At 46.8% G+C, this 19,034-nt stretch overlaps 1 protein-coding gene across 4 annotated transcripts in view; it reads right to left on the bottom strand.

Annotated features, from left to right (window-relative positions):
* The window catches only part of LZTR1 (leucine zipper like post translational regulator 1), a 277,700-nt gene that overhangs the window by 86,922 nt on the left and 171,744 nt on the right, over positions 1-19,034 (bottom strand). For all 4 annotated transcript variants that reach the window (XM_074936115.1, XM_074936111.1, XM_074936112.1 and 1 more), the window contains 2 exons: positions 7,362-7,545; positions 6,457-6,626 (listed from right to left, as the gene is read on the bottom strand). In XM_074936115.1, coding sequence (XP_074792216.1) covers positions 6,457-6,626; positions 7,362-7,545 — 354 coding nt within the window. The remainder of the gene's footprint in view (positions 1-6,456; positions 6,627-7,361; positions 7,546-19,034) is intronic.

The following is a 19,034-nucleotide window of genomic DNA, read 5'->3' as shown; positions in this document are numbered from 1 at the left end:
ACGTCTTGCCCATAGTCATCTTTTTGGGGGGCATTTGGGGGCAGAGAAGACCCTGGCACGGGTCCTACGACGCTTCTTCTGGCCCGGAGTACACGAAGAAGTGCGGAGATACTGTGCATCCTGCCCAGAGTGTCAGCTGCACAGTCCCCGTCCCCACTTGAGGGCACCTTTAGTACCCCTTCCCATCATAGAGGTCTCCTTCGAGCGAATAGCCATGGACATAGTGGGACTCCTGGAGAAGACAGCTCGGGGCCACCTATACTTCTTGTTTTGGACTATGCTACTCGCTACCCAGAAGCCATCGCCCTGCGGAACACGGCCTCTAAAATGATAGCCAAAGAGCTGGTGGGGATCTTTGCCCGAGTGGGGCTACTAAAGGAGATATTAACAGACCAAGGAACCCCATTTATGTCGAAGTTAATGAAGGACCTCTGTACCCTGCTCCATATACATACCTTGAGAACTTCAGTCTATCATCCACAGACCAATGGGCTGGTAGAAAGGTTTAACCGAACCCTCAAGGCTATGATACAGAAGGTGGTAAGTCGGGACAGGAAGGTTTGGGACACCCTACTACCTTACCTTATGTTCGCCATATGGGAGGTACCTCAGGCCTCAACTGATTTTCCCCCTTTGAGTTATTATATAGGTGCCACCCCTGTGGCATATTAGATATCGCCAAAGAGATCTGGGAAGAGGAACCCAATGAGGGGAGAAATATAACTGAACATGTATTGCAGCTGCGAGACCAGATAGCCCGGGTCATCCCTTTTGTACAGGAACATTTGGAAAAGGCACAGGAGGCCCAGCGAACCCATTACAATCACCAGGCAAAAGTCCGACAGTTCCAACCAGGGGAATCGGGTGATGGTGTTGGTACCCACAGCAGAAAGCAAGCTTTTGGCCCAATGGCAGGGGCCCTATGAGGTGGTTGAACCCATTGGGGAAGTAACCTACAAGGTGCGGCAGCCAGGATGCCGGAAACAAGAACAGATTTATCACATCAACCTCTTGAAACCTTGGCACCAGCAAGAGGGATGTGTAGTGGCCCAAGAGGCCCCGAACCAGGGAAATAACCTACATGTGCAGATCAGGATATCGCCTGATCTGACACCGAACCAGAAGAAGGAGGTAACTGAGATGAGGTATCAGGACGTGTTTTCAGCCAAACCAGGCCAGACCACAGAAGCATATCACCACATTATCACAGACCCTGGGGCAAAGATAACTTTAAGGCCCTACCGGGTCCCAGCGGCAAAAAGGGAGGAGATCAAGGCAGAGGTAAAAAGGATGTTGGAACCCACAGTCAGTGGTCGAGCCCGATTGTTTTGGTGCCCAAACCTGATGGCACCACTAGGTTTTGTAATGACTTTCGCCATCTGAACGAGATATCCAAATTTGATGTATAACCCATACCCCGCACTGATGAGTTAGTTGACCGCCTGGGCAATGCCCAATTTTTGACCACCCTTGATTTAACGAAGGGATACTGGCAGATTCCCCTTGCCAAAGATGCAAAAGAAAAGATGGCACTCTCTATAACAGAGGGTCTGTTTCAATATACTGTTCTTCCTTTTGGACAGCATGCGGCACCTGCCACCTTCCAGCGTCTTATGGACAAGCTTCTGTGGCCCCATACCAGTTATGCAGCTACGTACCTGAATGATGTGATTATTCACACCCCCAACTGGGAGACCCTCTTGGAAAAGGTGGAAGTGGTACTGGACACGCTAAGACGGGCCGGCCTTACAGCCAACCCAGGCAGGTGTGCTATAGGGCTTGCCGATGCTAAATACCTTTGCTACATTGTAGGAAGGGGCATGGCCAAGCCCCAAATAAACAAACCAGAGGCTATCCAAAATTGGTCCTGGCCAAATTAGAAAAAGCAAGTCCAGGCATTTCTGGTTGTGGTGGGGTACTACTGGCGATTTATTCCCCATTTCGCCACCAGAGCAAGTCCCCTGACAGAGCTGATAAAAGCCTGGGGTCCAGACATGGTGAAGTGGACAGATGCCGCAGAGAAAGCATTCATGGATCTACAGACAGCACTCTGCAGTAACCCCGTGCTTATAGCCCCAGACTTCAACAAAGAGTTCATTTTACAAACAGATGCATCTGAAGTAGGACTGGGAGCTGTCCTGTCACAGATGGTCAGAGACAAAGAACACCCGATCCTCTACCTCAGCAGGAAACTCCTCCCAAGAGAGCAGAAGCATGCAGTGGTTGAGAAGAGTGCATTGCTGTGAAATGGGCCATGGAAACACTATGTTATTACCTGCTGGGACGACGGTTTACCCTTGTGACCGACCATGCATCCCTCCAGTGGATGCAGCGAAATAAAAAGAAGAACGCAAGGGTGACTAGATGGTTCCTGTCCCTAACAACCTTTTCAATTCACCAGACAACACCGGGCTGGAAGCCACCATGGCAATGCAAATGGCTTGTCACGGGTACACTGCCTGACATCCCAAGTTGCCCAACCCCGTGGTGTTTAACGGGGGGGGGGGGATATGTGACAGGGTCAGGCCAGATGGCTACAGGAGAGTAACAGAAGGCAGATATATTAGCCCCAGATTAAGCAGGTCCCTTTTCCTAGGGTAAGCTAACAGGGGCAGTTCCAGAACAATCAGGAACTTGCTGGAACCAATTACGGCAGACAGGCTAATTAGGACACCTGGAGCCAATTAAGAAGCTGCTAGCATCCCTTAAGACAGGCAGGCTAATCAGGGCACCTGGTTTAAAAAAGACCTCACTTCAGTCAGTGAGGGGCACGTAAGGAGCTGAGAGTGAGAGGGAGTGCTGCTGGAGGACTGAGGAGTACAAACGCTATCTAGCATCAGGAAGAAGGTCCTGTGGTGAGGATAAAGAAGGTGTTGGGAGGAGGCCATGGGGAAGTAGCCCAGGGAGTTGTAGCTGTCACACCGGTGTTATACGAAATACTGTAGACAGCTGTGATCCACAGGGCTCTGGGCTGGAACCCAGAGTTGAGGGCGGGCCCGGGTTCCCCCCATTCCCCCAACTCCCTGTTGGATACAGGAGGAGTTGACCTGGACTGTGGGTTCCACCAGAGGGTACTGGCCTCTCCCCCGACCCACTAGGTGGATCAGCAGAGGCTGCAGGGGTTGTTCTCCTTCCTTTTCCCCACGCTGGCCAGCGATGAGGTTAGCTGAGTGAACGGCAGGTTTGAGCCACTAGCAAAAGTGGCCAAACTGAGGGCTCCTGTGAATCTCTGAGGCGAGCAAAGCCACCAATAAGCGCAGGACCCACCAAGGCAGAGGAGGAACTTTGTCACAGGCAGGTATAAATCGATAGTGTAGTCCAAGCCTCCGTATCCAGGGTCTCCACAATTCAGGACAGAAGGTCCAGGAAGGCTTTAGAATCATCTATAGCAAGGGTTCTCACACTGGGGGTCGGGACCCCTCAGAGGGTCATGAGGTTATTACATAGGGGGTCGCGAGCTGTCAGCCTCCACCCCAAACCCCGCTTTGCCTCTAGCATTTATAATGGTGTTAAATATATTAAAAAGTGTTTTTAATTTTTAAATGTGGGGGGTTGCACTCAGAGGCTTGCTATGTGAAAGGAGTCACCAGTACACAAGTTTGAGAATCACTGATCTGTAGCCAGGGTGGGTGCTCGTGTCTCTGCCTTGTCTGGTGGTGAGAAGGATTCCTTGGGGGATGACGGGGCTCACTGTTGTCTCTCTAACATCTCCTGTTCCTGTGGGCCCACCTCTCATTCCTCTGTGGATGGGCTAGTCAGCGAAGCCATCAGGAAGCATGATCTATATTCCTTTTTCTACATGTAGAAGAGCCTAAACTGCTCCTTCACATGTCAGTACAGCCAAACAAGGTAGCATATTTATGGGTATTGACCATGTTGGGGCTGGTTGGCCCATGGCACTCCAGAGCCAGTTGAGGTGGTGCTCTAAATGTGGGCTCCCCAATATCCTCCTTGAGGTCATTCTCCAATGGCAGGGAAGAGGGATTTCTGTTCAATGTCAGCAAGAAGGGATACATTGGCAAAAGTGAGGAGGAATATATCTCCTCACTGAAGGACAGTACTGAGGGACTGAATGGGGCCAACTGATGTACTTCCTTGGCTTCATCACAGGCATTGGTACTGGGATTGTGGCAGGTATCTTGTTTTGCCCAACTGTTTAAGGGTTTTTTCCTTGGAGAAACATCCCATGTCTTCCATATGGGAGTTCCCTTCAGTCTTGGAGCTAGGTTTATGCTCGGACAGGCTACATCAGTGGGCGTCCAGTTTATAAGTGGATGCAGTGCCAGCTTTACTCGCTGAGTTGGAGCAGCCAGTAAGGAAGGCAAAGTTCTCAGCACCCGATTTACCAATGCCAAGTCTGTCAATGCCAAGATGCATAGTGCCAAGCTCTTAAGAGGTGGTTGACATCATTAGTGTCAACTCTGCCAGTGTCCTCTTTGCCTTCTTTCCACTGCCTGATCCTGGAGTTTGAAGAGTATTCAAGGGATCACTGGTCGATGCTAATTTAACCAGCCTCACTCTGGTCATAATCGTCACATCTGGGGCCAAAGTGATCTGTATGGACTGCTCAAGTACATGTAGCTTGAGCCATGCATTCCTAGACTTGGAGGTCCTGGTGGAGAAGTTCTTGCACACAAAGGAATTATTCAGGATGTGACACTTTCCTAAGCAAGAGAGGCATTGGCTTGTCTGTCCATAATAGGGATTAGTTCATTGCAGGATGGGCAGGGTTTGAACTCTGTCACAAGACATGGGAGCTGGCAAGAAGCACTTTACCCCACTGCACATGGGGTGGGGAGATGTCACCAATCAATATCCTTTAGAGAACAAATTTGATTGTAAGAATTTGTCACTAAGCACCTTGAAAGATCTGGCTTAAAGTGTCTGAAGAGAGTTGCAGGTCAAAGATTTGCCAAATTCCTTTTCACTCCTAAGGCAGTAGGGGGAACTGAGGGGGGTGGTGGCTGCTCCGCCCTTTACACCACTGTGTGGGAGCTATTCAAAATATCTGATCTTCTGCACATGTGGCTTGTGCACACCTACCATGGGACTACACTGACACATACTTGAAGAGCTAATAACAGAGAAAAAGAAATGAGCTTAAGAAACCAGACAAACTTTAGTAGAGATAAATTCCTGTGACAAATGTGTGAATTTTCTGTAATATTTCTGTGAACTATATGCATCTCCTCACTGCACAGGAGGCAGAAGGGTTAACATGCTTCTCCTGGAACAGAGCAGGAGGCATGAGAGGTTTGGGTCACGTGGCTGTCTGGGGTGGTAAGAATGTGCCATCAAGAGCTGGCTGGAATTAGCACAAAGCAATGAAGGGTCCGAAAAAAAATGGGAACCTCAATGACCAAACATGAATCCTTGACAGGAGGCTAGAGCTCAGAGGCAGCAGAGCAGGATGAAGCCCTGGCTCCACCAACACGGACTCTATCATAAGTCTGCCACTCTCATACTAACCCAAAGACTTTCTGTGCTCCAGGCGACTAATAAAGGTTACCTTGCTGGAGAAAGGCTGCCTGGTGTTGCTGCAGTTACTTAAGAGCATTGCACCCTGAAAGGGGAAATATCTCTTGCAGGAGTCTGCCTCAGCTGGACTCCCTGAAGGGAGCCACAGGGAAAGAGAGGTGGAGTCATGGAAGCCATGGTCCTGCCCCTGGAAAACCCTGGGGATCCAAGGGGTCCAGCACAGTAAAGGGGACTCCCAGTAGACTGGTTAAAGGCTAAGACACAGATCAGACTCTGGGAATCCATGACAACCACCTAAGAACTGTAAAGGGATTTCAGGTAAAGAGATGTTTTTAGGGCAGTAGCTGTTCCAACTGCTGCATTAGGGCATGTCTACACTACAAAATTAAATCGATGTATAGCCACCATAGTAATTAAAGTGGTGGTTCATGTCCACCTTCTGTCGGCGGAGCGCATTCTCACCAGGAGTGCTTCCACTGACTTAACTGTGTGGGGCACTGGAGGGCACTGACACCTGGAGCTCCCCACATCCCCCACCCCAGGGCTGACAGCCAACAGATGATGTAAGTAACTCAGTGTCCACACTGGCACTGCATCACCCTAACTACATCAACCTACACCTCTCACAGAGGTGAAGTTATTAGGTCGCTGTAGTGGGTGACTTACATTGGTGGGAGCTACATTTTAGTGTAGACACTTACAGAGCTAGGTCAACGTATGCAGCCCTAGGTCAACCAAACTCTGTAATGTTAAAGGCATAGGAAGCGGGAGGAAGGGAATCTAATTTAATGCTGGTGCTGACCCCCAGGTGGAATTTTAAGTTGCTACCTCCAATTTCAAAGTCAACTTCAAAGCCTTAAAACCCACAAAACAACATGATAATATGTTTAGACCATGAGTCAATGTCTACAGTGACTATACTGAGCTTTAATTCTTTAATTTTTATCAGTAACCTTGTTAGTGAAATTCAGTGTTTACCTTTAGTTGATCCAGTTGAAGCTTGTTAGCATTTTCACACACAATGAGCACATTCTGTAGATCTACGGATGCTTCAATATACTGGAGGCAGAGCTGTTCCAGTCGCGAGAGCTTGAAATTCAGGGCTAGTTTGTACACGTCCATGATAAGTAGTACATCCTGCACATGACCTGTACATCACAAAGGGAAACAGTGTCATTCCACAGCTCTAGAGAGCTTTCTAATATAAGGTTCTTCAGAGATGTCCAGTGGGGTCAGAAATTTTCCCAATTTCTGATGCCATCTTGAGTAATTAGGATAGCAGAACCAAGGGAGATTAGCATTATGATCATCTAGTCTGATCTCCTGTTTAACACAGGTCACAGAGCTTCCCCAGAATAGCTCCTAAAGGAGATTTTTAGAAAAACATCCAATCTTGACTTTAAAATGGTCAGTGATTAATGGTTAATTACTCTCACTGTTAAAAATGTATGCCTTATTCCTGTCTGAATTTGTCTAGCTTCAACTTCCAGCCATTGCACTGTGTTATACCTTTCTCTGGTAGACTGAAGAGCCCATTATTAAATATTTTTTCCCTATATAAGTCTTATAGACTGTAATCAAGGCACTTCTTAACCTTCTCTTTGTTAAGATAAATAGAATGAGCTCCTTGAGTCTATGACTACAAATCATGTTTTCAAATCTTTTAATAATTCTTGTGGCTCTTCTCTGAACCCTCTCTGATTTTTGAACATCCTTCTTGAGCTGTGGACAACAGAACTGGACACAGAATTCCAGCAGCGGTTGCATCAGTGATAAGTATAAAGATTTGCTCACAAATTGCTAATATTCAATTTTCATTTTCTTTTTAAAAGACCCTGTGGGCCAGGTTTGGCTTGCACACAGTCCTCCTCCTGCTGTCCTACCTTTGCGTGGGTATTTTATTTTATCCGTGTACAGGAACTGCATGAGCACCTCAAAGGGCTGAGCTTCAGCTTCTCGGATTGTCACTTCCAGCAGAGGTTGCAGGCAGCACAGCTTGACATTGCCACAAATCCCCTCGTTCTGGGACAGTGCTTGTCCCTCTTCTTCAATCTCTTGCTTTGATTTCTAGTGGGATAGAAAAACAGTAAACAAAGAAGCAAAGGTCTGGGTGTGTCCAAGGGCTGGTTTGCCAGGAACAAACTGTTTGTGGGTGTGCATTTGTGAGACTGTGATGTATGTAGCTACATGGCTTTGCACTGTACTTCCTGGCGATGTGCTGTGGAGTTGGGTCCCTTCATGCCCTGAACTGGCTTTGTGACATTTATCTTTGAATTTCCCTGCATTTCAAAATAAAGAGAGCCTCAGCCACGGAGCTCAGTAATGAAGTGTCCCATTTTCCCCCTGAAGAGGTCCATCGGATGCTGGAAAATCTCCTCTGCGCTCTGTGCACAACTGCATGTACACTCGGCAAAGTGGCTGCAAGGCCCACAGTAAACTTCTCTGGTGCAGCAGGTCCCCATGACAGACACAGCAACAGCAACACAGGTTTGGATCCTCTGGCACAGGAGGCATCTCGGGCAGATCAGAGGCAGGGGAAGGCCTGGTTGAGACAGTCCTGCACCCTGATGCTTCCCAGGTACCACAATGTCCATGAGGGCTAAGGCAGCAAGGGGTGCAAGTTAGTGCAGCCCTGGGATTGCTTTATCCTGCTTTCTTGGCCGATCTGTCCCTTATCAATCTCAGCATAGCAGAGGTACAAAGCCTACCCTCTCAACCCGGTGCTGACCAGGGACCCCAAAGGACCCCAAATCCAGATATTCTCAGGCTGATCATTTCACTTCCCTGCAAAAGCACTGGTCACACCAGAAGTGAGCTCCTGGCTGAAGCTCCTGGAATCTCCTTCACTGGAGGTATCCAAAAGGGCGCTGGATAGCCATCTGTCTTGGATGGTTTAGACAGAACAAATCCTGCATCTTGGCAAGGGGTTGGCCTAGATGACCCTTGTGTTCCTTTCTAACCCTATTGTTTTATGATCTATGAAGCTCCCTGTGACAGGGCATACCTACCTTGCGCCAGCCCTGTCATAAATATAAAGAAAAGGGTAGTATAAGATCCCTCCTTGGTAGCTGTACTGAATCGCTTTATCTGTAAGGGATTAAGTAGCTCAAATCACCTAGTTGGAACCTGACCAGAATGACGAATGAGGAAAGATGATACTTTCAAATTGGGGGGGGGGGGGGTGTGAAGAGAATTTGTTTGTGGCTCTTTGTTTGTTCCCTCTCTGGATGGAGGGAGAGATCAAGCAGGTACAGCATCTCCTGAAAACATACCTGGAATGATCCATCTAAAATTACAGAAATTGTAAGTAAGGCAAGAAAATGCATTAGGTTATCTTTTGTTTTGGCTTGTGAATTTTCCTATGCTACAAAGGTAGTTTTATTCCTGTTTTTGTAACTGTGAAGCTGAGGCCAGAGGGGAGTCCTCTGTGTTTTAAATCCTTTTTATTACCCGGTAAAGTTACCTTCCATCCTGATTTTGCAGGTGTGATTCTTTTACTTTTTTCTTTGTTATAAAGTTCTTCTTTTAAGAACCTAATTGATTTTAGTGTCCTAAAGATAAAGCATCTGGTCTGTGCTTACATTGCTAAGGCTATTAGTTGGTATATTATTCTCAAACCTCCCCAGGAAAGGGGGTGAAGGGGCTTGGGGGGATAGGGATTCCAAGTGACCCTCCCCTGAATTTTTGTGTAAATCACTTGGTGGTGGCAGCAATACTGTCCAAGGACAAGGAAAGGAATTTGTGCCTTGGGAAAGTTTTTAACCTAAGCTGGTAGAATATAACTTAGGGGGTCTCTCATGTGGGTCCCCACATCTGTACCCCAGAGTTCAGAGTGTGTGTGGGGGAACCCTGACAAGCCCCGAGAGGGTTAACTCTGCTTTGCAGGCTGAGGAAGCAGTGTCCCTCCCACGCTGATGGGCATGCCCAGCCTGGAGGCAGCATAGAATCATAGAAGATCAGGGTTGGAAGGGACCTCAGGAGGTCAACTAGTCCAACCCCTTGCTCAAAACAGGACCAATCCCCAACTAAAGCATGTAAAAGGAAGCAGCCCAGCTCAATCTGGGCAGGCTGCTGTAGGGGAAGGACGCACGCTGCGAACTCTCTCCAGGAAGTTGCTACAGGCCCCAATGGCGGGACCACAGCTTGCAGAGTTCCAGACAGACTCCAGGCTGCCCAACAAGCCCCAAGAAGGGACCGCACCACTGGGAGCCGGCCATTTGAGGACCGCAGAGATCCAGAGATACCGGGGAGCTTCTACAAGAGGGAAACTAGGTTTGCTGGGAGATGGAGACCGAAGCTCTGAGGTAAGTGGGGAAGTGGGATACCAAGAGGAAACACAAGGAGGAGGGTACAAGACGGGAAGCCTCCTGATTCATACTGAGAAAGCAGGGCAATCACCTAGTTTTCTTAGGTGCCTGTACACGAACGTAAGAAGCCTGGGAAACAAGCAGGAAGAATTCGAAGTGCTGGCACAGTCAAGGAACTATGATGTGATTGGAATTACAGAGACTTCATGGGATAACTCACATGACTGGAGCACTGTCATGGATGGGTATAAACTGTTCAGGAAGGACAGATGGGGGAGAAAAGGTGGAGGAGTTGCACTGTATGTAAGAGAACAGTATGATTGCTCAGAGCTCCAGTATGAAACTGGAGAAAAGCCTGTTGAGAGTCTTTCGGTCAAGTTTAGAGGCACTATACTTACCTACATGCCTCCAGCTTTCATCCAGACCACGCCACACAATCCATTGTCTACAGCCAAGCTCTATGATACAACCGCATTTGCTCCAACCCCTCAGACAGAGATAAACACCTACAAGATCTCTATCAAGCATTCTTACAACTACAATACCCACTTGCTGAAGTGAAGAAACAGATTGACAGAGCCAGAAGAGTACCCAGAAGTCACCTACTACAGGACAGGCCTAAGAAAGAAAATAACAGAACGCCACTAGCCATCACCTTCAGCCCCCAACTAAAACCTCTCCAACACATTATTAAGGATCTACAACCTATCCTGAAGGACGACCCATCACTCTCACAGATCTTGGGAGAGAGGCCAGTCCTTGCTTACAGACAGCCCCCCAACCTGAAGTGAATACTCACCAGCAACCACACACCACACAACAAAAACACTAGCCCAGGATCCTTGCTACAAAGCCCGTTGCCAACTCTGTCCACATATCTATTCAGGGGACACCATCACAGGGCCTAATCACGTCAGCCACACTATCAGAGGCTCGTTCACCTGCACATCTACCAATGTGATATATGCCATCATGTGCCAGCAATGCCCCTCTGCCACGTACACTGGCCAAACTGGACAGTCTCTACGTAAAAGAATAAATGGACACAAATCAGACATCAGGAATTATAACATTCAAAAACCAGTTGGAGAACACTTCAATCTCTCTGGTCACTTGATTACAGACCTAAAAGTGGCAATTCTTCAACAAAAAAAAACTTCAAAAACAGACTCCAACGAGAGACTGCTGAATTGGAATTAATTTGCAAACTGGATACAATTAACTTAGGCTTGAATAAAGACTGGGAGTGGATGGGTCATTAAACAAAGTAAAACTATTTCCCCATGTTTATTTTCCTCCCCGCAATGTTCCTCACACGTTCTTGTCAACTGCTGGAAATGGCCCACTTTGATTATCACTACAAATAGGTTTTTTTTTGTCTCCTGATGGTAATAGCTCACCTTACCTGATCATTCTTGTTACAGTGTGTATGGTAACACCCATTGTTTCATGTCCTTTGTGTATATAAAATCTCTCCACTGTATTTTCCACTGCATGCATCCGATGAAGTGAGCTGTACCTCACGAAAGTTATGCTCAAATAAATTTGTTAGTCTCTAAGGTGCCACAAGTACTCCTTTTCTTTTTGTGGATACAGACTAACATGGCTGCTACTCTGAAGGGTGATAATGTGGTAGGAATGTGCTAGACCACCAGACCAGAAGGATGAGGTAGAAAAGGCTTTCTTGGAACAACTAACAGAAGTTTCCAGATCACAGGTCCTGGTTCTCATGGGGGACTTCAATCACCTGGACATCTGCTGGGAGAGCAATGGAGCAGTGCACAGACAATCCAGGGAATTTTTGGAGAGACTTGGGGGAAAACTTCCTGGTGCAAGTGCTGGAGGAACCAACTAGGGGCCATGCTCCTCTTGACCTGGTGCTCACGAACACGGAAGAATTGGTAGGGGAAGTAGAAGTGGATGGCAACCTGGGCAGCAGTGATCATGAGATGGTCAAGTTCAGGATCCTGATGAAAGGAAGAAAGGAGAGTAGCAGAATACGGACCCTGGACTTCAGAAAAGCAGACTTTGACTCCCTCAAGGAACTGATGGGAAGGATACCCTGGGAGGCTAATATGAAGGGGATAGGAGTCCAGGAGAGCTGGCTGTATTTTAAAGAAGCCTTATTGAGGGCACAGAAACAAACCATCCTGATGTGCAGAAAGAATAGCAAACATGGCAGGTGACCAGCTTGGGTTAACAGAGAAATCTTTGGTGAGCTTAAACACAAAAAGGAATCTAGAAGAAGTGGAAACTTCGGCAGATGACTAGGGAGGAGTATAAAAATATTGCTCAAACCTACAGGGGTGCAATCAGGAAGGCCAAAGCACAATTGGAGTTGCAGCTAGCAAGGGATGTGAGGGGTAACAAGAAGGGTTTCTACAGGTATCAGAGTAGGAGCCGTGCTAGTCTGTATTCGCAAAAAGAGAAGGAATACTTGTGGCACCTTAGAGACTAACCGATTTATTTGAGCATAAGCTTTCGTGAGCTACATCAAAGCATCCGATGAAGTGAGCTGTAGCTCACGAAAGCTTATGCTCAAATAAATTGGTTAGTCTCTAAGGTGCCACAAGTACTCCTTTTCTTTCTACAGGTATGTTAGCAACAAGAAGGTGGCCAGGGAAAGTGTGAGATCCTTACTGAATGGGGGAGGCAACCTAATGACAGATGACGTGGAAAAAGATAATGTACTCAATGCTTTTTTTTGCCTCGGTCTTCACAGACAAGGTCAGCTCCCAGACTGCTGCACTGGGCAATACAGTATGGGGAGGAGGTGAGCAGCCCTCAGTGGTGAAAGAACAGGTTAAGGACTATTTAGAAAAACTGGACATGCATAAGTCTATGGGGCCAGATGCAATGCATCCCAGGGTGCTGAGGGAGTTGGCTGATGTGATTGCAGAGCCATTGGCTGTTATCTTTGAAAACTCGTGGCAATTGGGGAGGTCCTGGATGATTGGAAAAAGGCATATATAGTGCCCATATTTAAAAAAGGGAAGAAAGAGAACCCAGGGAACTACAGCCTCACTTCAGTCCCCGGCAAAATCTTGGAGCAGATACTCAAGGAATCCATTCTGAAGCACTTGGAGGAGAGGAAGGTGATCAGGAACAGTCAACATGGATTCACCAAGGGAAAGTCATGCCTGACCAACCTGATTGCCTTCTGTGAGGAGATAACTAACTCTATGGATATGGGGAAAGTGGTGGACGTGATATACGACTTTAGCAAAGCTTTTCAAACAGTCTCCCACAGTATTCTTGCCAGCAAGTTAAAGTATGGATTGGATGAATGGACTATTAGGCTGATAGAAAGCTGGCTACATTGTCGGGCTCAACTGGTAGTGATCAACGCCTCCATGTCTAGTTGGCAGCTGGTATCAAGCCCAGGAATCAGTCCTGGGGCTGGTTGTGTTCAACATCTTCATTAATGATCTAGATGATGGGATGGATTGCATCCTCAGCAAGTTAGTGGATGACACTAAGCTGGGGGAGAGGTAGGTACACTGGAAGGTAGAGTCCAGGGTGACCGAGACAAATTGGAGGATTGGGCCAAAAGAAATCTAATAAGGTTCAACAAGGACAAGTGCAGAGTCCTGTACTTAGAAAGGAAGAATCCCATGCACTGCTCCAGGCTGGGGACCGACTGGCTAAGTGGCAGTTCTGCAGAAAAGGACCTGGGGATTACAGTGGACGAGAAGCTGGATATGAGTCAGCAGTGTGCCCTTGTTGCCAAGAAGGCTAACGGCAATATGGGCTGCATTAGTAGGAGCATTGCCAGCAGATTGAGGGAAGTGATTATTCCCCTCTATTCAGCACTGGTGAGGCCGCATCTGGAGCACTGTGTCCAGTTTTGGGCCTCCCACTACAGAAAGGATGTGGAGAAATTGGGGAGAGTCCAGCAGAGGGCAACAAAAATTATTAGGGGGCTGGGGAAAATGATTTATGAGGAGAGGCTGAGGAAACTGGGGTTATTTAGTCTGCAGAAGAGAAGAGTGAGGGGGGATTTGATAGTAGCCTTCAACTACCTGAAGGGAGGTTCCAAACAGGATGGAGCTTGGCTGTTCAGTGGTAGCAGATGACAGAACAAGGAGTAATGGTCTCAAGTTGCAGTACGGAAGGTGTAGGTTGGATATTAGGAAAAACTATTTCACTAGGAGGGTGGTGAAGCACTGAAATGGGTTACCTAGGGAGGTGGTAGAATCTCCATCTTTGGAGGTTTTTAAGACCCAGCTTGACAAAGCCCTGGCTGGGATGATTTAGTTGGGGTTGGTCCTGCTTTGAACAGGGGGTTGGACTAGATGACGTCCTGAGGTCTGTTCCAACCCTAATCTTCTATGATTCTATGAAAGGGTAAGAAGCAGCCCGGGGGACTTAAAACTTTTTGCTGGTGAGTGAACTGGGGAACCAGTCTGTGTGTTTCGGGAGGATCACTGCTTACTTGCTGGTGAGCACCCCTACCATCGCCAAGGCACTGGGCTGGGACTCGGAGGAGCAGCGAGGGCCTGAGTCTCCTTACCTGGGGCACCACCCATCCCCCCGAGTGGTGCCCCACTCCCCCAGTGGGCCAACAGGCCAGGCAATCTCACAGAGGTGGGCTATTTCACTGACTCTGGCCATTAGGCCACACTGCCCCGAGCAGAAGGGCCATTTGCTGACCCGGACCATTGGGCCACATTGTCCTGAGTGAAAAGGCCGTTTGCTGACCCTGGCAGTTGGGCCACACTGCCCTGAGTGAAAGGGTCATCTACTGACTCTGGCCACTGGGCCACGTTGCCCTGAGCGGAAGGGCCGCTTTATTGACCTTGGCCATTAGGCCACGCTGTCCTGACTGGAAGGGCCGCTTTATTGGCTCTAGCCATTAGGCCATGTTGCCCTGTGTGGGAGGGCGACATTACTGACTCTGGCCACTAGGCTGTATTACCCTGCTTCGTAGTAAGGATCATTAGCACTGGACCTAACTGGCTCTAGCACAGCCTCTTTCCTTGATTGTGTACACACGTGGCCAGACACCCCATGACAGGGTGTACCTACCCCGCAACGCTCCCCCTCGTCAAAGAGCAAGATCTTGGAGAGGAGGTGGAGACTCTGGCTGAGCTCACAGGTCTGCTCCAATATATCTACAGGAACAGCTCTGTTTTTAGATCAGACATTCTCTACTTTGAAGCACATATATAGAGGGACCTGTAGGCATTGGCAGAGCAAAACTGTGAACTAAGCCTGCTCTGCCCTCAGTTGAAGACCCAATGGTGGCACCATCAGCAGTAACCACTGTACATGCTGAGGCCAGAGGGGACCTGTGAGCCAAGTCTGGAAGCTGAAGCAAGACAAATTCAGAGTAGGAAAATACGATTTTTATTTTTTTTTAACAAGGAGAGTAATTAACCATCAATTGGAGTCTCTGAATTAAGTCTGGTGTCTCTTTCCACAAGATCCACTCTAGCCCAACCAGAAATAAATGAAAGTAAGTGTTGAATTTTCTTAAGTCCAAGGCAGGGCATCCTCTTCCTTTCTTTTGGAATAAAAAAGTATTTGAAGCAGAACCACTTCCCTTGATATGGAGCAAGAACTTCTATTGCTCCAAGGGACAAACGAGTGAGAACTTCCTAGTTTAATAGCTCCTTGTGAGATGATTTCTGAAGAGGGATGGGGAATAAGGGGTTGGGAGTAGACCAGTATATAAATAGACAGAATATTGCATTGTAACTGTGTCCAGTACCCATTGGTCTGAAGTGATGGAAGTCCCTTACTCGATTTCCAAAACAAAGGGATGGTGGCTCTAGACCCCTAGGAATGAGTTCACCTCTCTTGACTATCCCATAAAGTATTCTGACCCAGGAGCAGGCTGCTATGTATGAGCAGCTGAAGTAGCTGGCCTCTTCTTATGGAACTGCTGTCTCTTTCTTAGAGGTTCAGAGGATCTCTGGTGGAGAAAAGGTTGTGGTGGTATTGGTCTCTGTGATGAATAACCTGGTGGTATAACACACTTCATTTCAGAGGCTGGTGTAAAGCCTGCAAGGGAACAAGGTGTGCCACATCGGGCCTCATCGGTTTTAGCAATGAATAAGCAATAAAAAAGGCAAGTCCTCTACATTGGACTGAGCTTCCTGTGGGAAGCCAGATCCCTGAAACCATAGAACTATCCTCACAACCACCATCATGGCCATGGGACTTGAAGCAGCATCTGCTGCATCAGGCGAAGCCAGTAAATTGGTTCTGGCCATGAACTATCCCGCAGTCACAAGAGGCTGTTAATTTACAAACTTCAAAAGCTTATGTAACTTAAGAAGTCATATCTGGCCACACAGCCTGATAATTTGCTACTCAAAACAGAAAACTAGCAGAAGAATAAGACTTTCAGTCCAATAAATCTAAGTGCTTTGGTTCATGCTCTTTTGGTATGATTTTAAATGGTTGTTTGGACTTCTTGTTTGTGGCTCTCACCAACAGGAATCCCACGTGGGGTTGGGGAGGAAATAACAGAATTCAGCCCCCCTGGAAGGACATGGTACTTCTTGTCCACTTTCTAGGACACAGGGACTGCTGTGGCAGGAGTTTGCCATCAAATTCTTGCAGAATCCATAATAGCCTCATTCATTGGAAGGGCAAACCTACCAGAAGCAGAAAATTGGAGAATATCAGTAAGTCTCTGGGTGGGCTCCTTAACCTCTTCTACAGGGATTTGTAAAGAGTCTGACACCATTTTAATAAGTCCTGAAATGCTTTCAAATCATGTAGCTGTGGTGTACTAGGAGGAACCACACAGTCTCATCTAGAGGTGATGAAATTATGGTATGTCCCAACAAGTCTGCAGAGTGGGATCAAATGTCCTTGCCTGAATCCTCAGGCTGAAGAGAAGGCTGTATAGGAGCTGCACAGGAGCAGCCTGAGTGGTTGAGACAGTAGAAGATGGTTCTTGTGAGGATATCATCTTTCAGGAGAATGCTCCTGTCTCTATGGACCACAAAGAACCCAATATCACTATACATGCATGCTAGGATAAGAACCTGGTGGTCCATCCCAGGCACAGAGTCAATCATGAGATGAGTCTCTAGATTCCCTGCATGACTCATCATAACCAGGATATTCCCTTGAAGAATACATGTGAGAGTGTCTCACACAATCATTAGAAGCTGTGGAGGAGGACAAGGAAAATGAACCTTGTTGTCTAAAGGTGAAGAAGTACATAAAAACGGCCACACTGTGTCAGACACAATGGTCCATCTAGCCCAGTATCCTGTCTTCCAACAGCGGCCAGTGCCAGGTGCTTCAGAGGGAATGAACAGAACAGGCAATCACCAAGTGATCCATTCCTGTCACCTACTCCCAGCTTCTGGCAGTCAGAGGCTAGGGACACTCAGAGCATGGGGTTGCATTCCTGACCATACTGGCTAATAGCCATTGATGGGCCTAGCCTCCATGAACTTATCTAATTCTTTTCTGAATCCAGTTATAATTTTGGCCTTCACAACATCCCCCGGCAACAAGGTTCCACAGGTCACTGTGCATTGTGTGAAAAAATACTTCCTTTTCTTTGGTTTAAACCTGCTGCCCATAAATTTCATTGGGTGATTCTCACATAACACACATCCTTATTCACTGTCTCCGCACCATTTCTGATTGTATAGACCCTTATCCTATCCCCCTTAATCACCTCTTTTCCAAGCTGAAAAGTCCCAGTCTTTTTTTTTCTCCTCATACAGAAGCTGTTCCATGTCCTAATTCCCCCCCCCCCCTTCTCTGTACCTTTTCCATTTCTAATCGATCTTTTTTGAGATGGGGCAACCAGAACTGCATGCAGTATTCAAGGTGTGGGCTTGCTTACGATGGATTAATATAGTGGCATTAAGATATTTACTGTCTTATTCTCTATCCCTTTCCTAATGATTCCTAACATTCTGTTTGCTTTTTTGACTGCTACTGCACATGGAACAGATGGTTTCAGAAAACTATCCACAATGACTCCAAGATCTCTTTCTTCAATGATAACTAATTTATACCACATCATTTTGTATGCATAGTTGGCATTATGTTTTCCAATATATATTATTTATCAACATTGAATTTCATCTGCCATTTTGTTGCCCAGTCACCTAGTTTTGAGAGGGCCCTCTACAACTCCTCACAGTCTGCTTTGGACTTAACCATCCTGAGTAATTTTGTATCTGAAAATTTTGCCACCTCATTGCTTACCCCTTTTTCCAGATCATTTATTAATCTGTTGAACAGCACTGGTCCAAGTACAGATCACTGGGGGACACCATTATTTACCTCTCTCCATTCTGAAAACTGTCCATTTATTCCTACTCTTTGTTTCCTGTCTTTTAACCCATTACTGATCCATGAAAAGACCTTCCCTCTTATTCTTTGACTGCTGACTTTGGTTAAGAGCCTTTGGAGAGGGACCTTGTCAAAGGCTTTCTGGAAGTCCAAGTACACTATGACCACTTGTCCATATGTTTGTTGACATCCTCAAAGGATTCTAATAGCTTGGTCAGGCATGTTTTCCCTTTACAAAATCAATCTTGGCTCCTCCCTAACAAATCATGTTTATCCTTGTGTCTGATAATTCTGTTCTTTACTGTAGTTTCAACTATGATTCTGAAGCTAGGCTTCCCGGCCTGTAATTGCCGGGATTGCCTCTGGAGCCATTTTTAAAAACTGGTGTCACATAATAATCCTCCAGTAAGCTGGTACAGAAGTTGATTTAAGTGAGTTTACATACCACAGTTAGTAGTTCTGTAATTTCATACTTGAGTTATTTCAAAACTCTTGGGTGAATAAGTCACTTCTGGTCCCGGTGACTTATTACTGTTAAATTTATCAATTTGTTCCAAACCTCCTCTATTGATATCTCAATCCTCATATCGGTTACCTAAGGTGGCTCAGGCGTGGAAATCTCCCTCACATCCTCTGCAGTGAAGACCGATGCAAACAATTTATTTAACTTTTCTGCAATGGACTTATCTTCCTTGAGGGCTCCTTTAGCACCTCGTTTGTTCAGTGGCCCAACTGATTGTTTAGCAGGCTTTCTGCTGCTGGTGTACTTAAAACTATTTTTTGCTGTTAGTTTTGAGTCTTTTGCTAGCTGCTCTTCAAATTATTTTTTGGCCTGCTTAATTATATTTTTATACTTAACTTGCCATAGTTAATGCTCTTTTCTATTTTCTTCAGTAGGATTTGACTTCCAATTTTTAAAGGATGCCTTTTTGCCTCTAACCCAGTGGTCTCCAACCTTTTTACACCCAAGATCAC

This window comes from Natator depressus, chromosome 21, assembly GCF_965152275.1.
Source record: "Natator depressus isolate rNatDep1 chromosome 21, rNatDep2.hap1, whole genome shotgun sequence".
Taxonomy (NCBI): Eukaryota; Metazoa; Chordata; order Testudines; family Cheloniidae; genus Natator; species Natator depressus.
The sequence above is the reverse complement of the archived record's forward strand: the minus strand, read 5'-3'. Positions and strand labels throughout refer to the sequence as shown.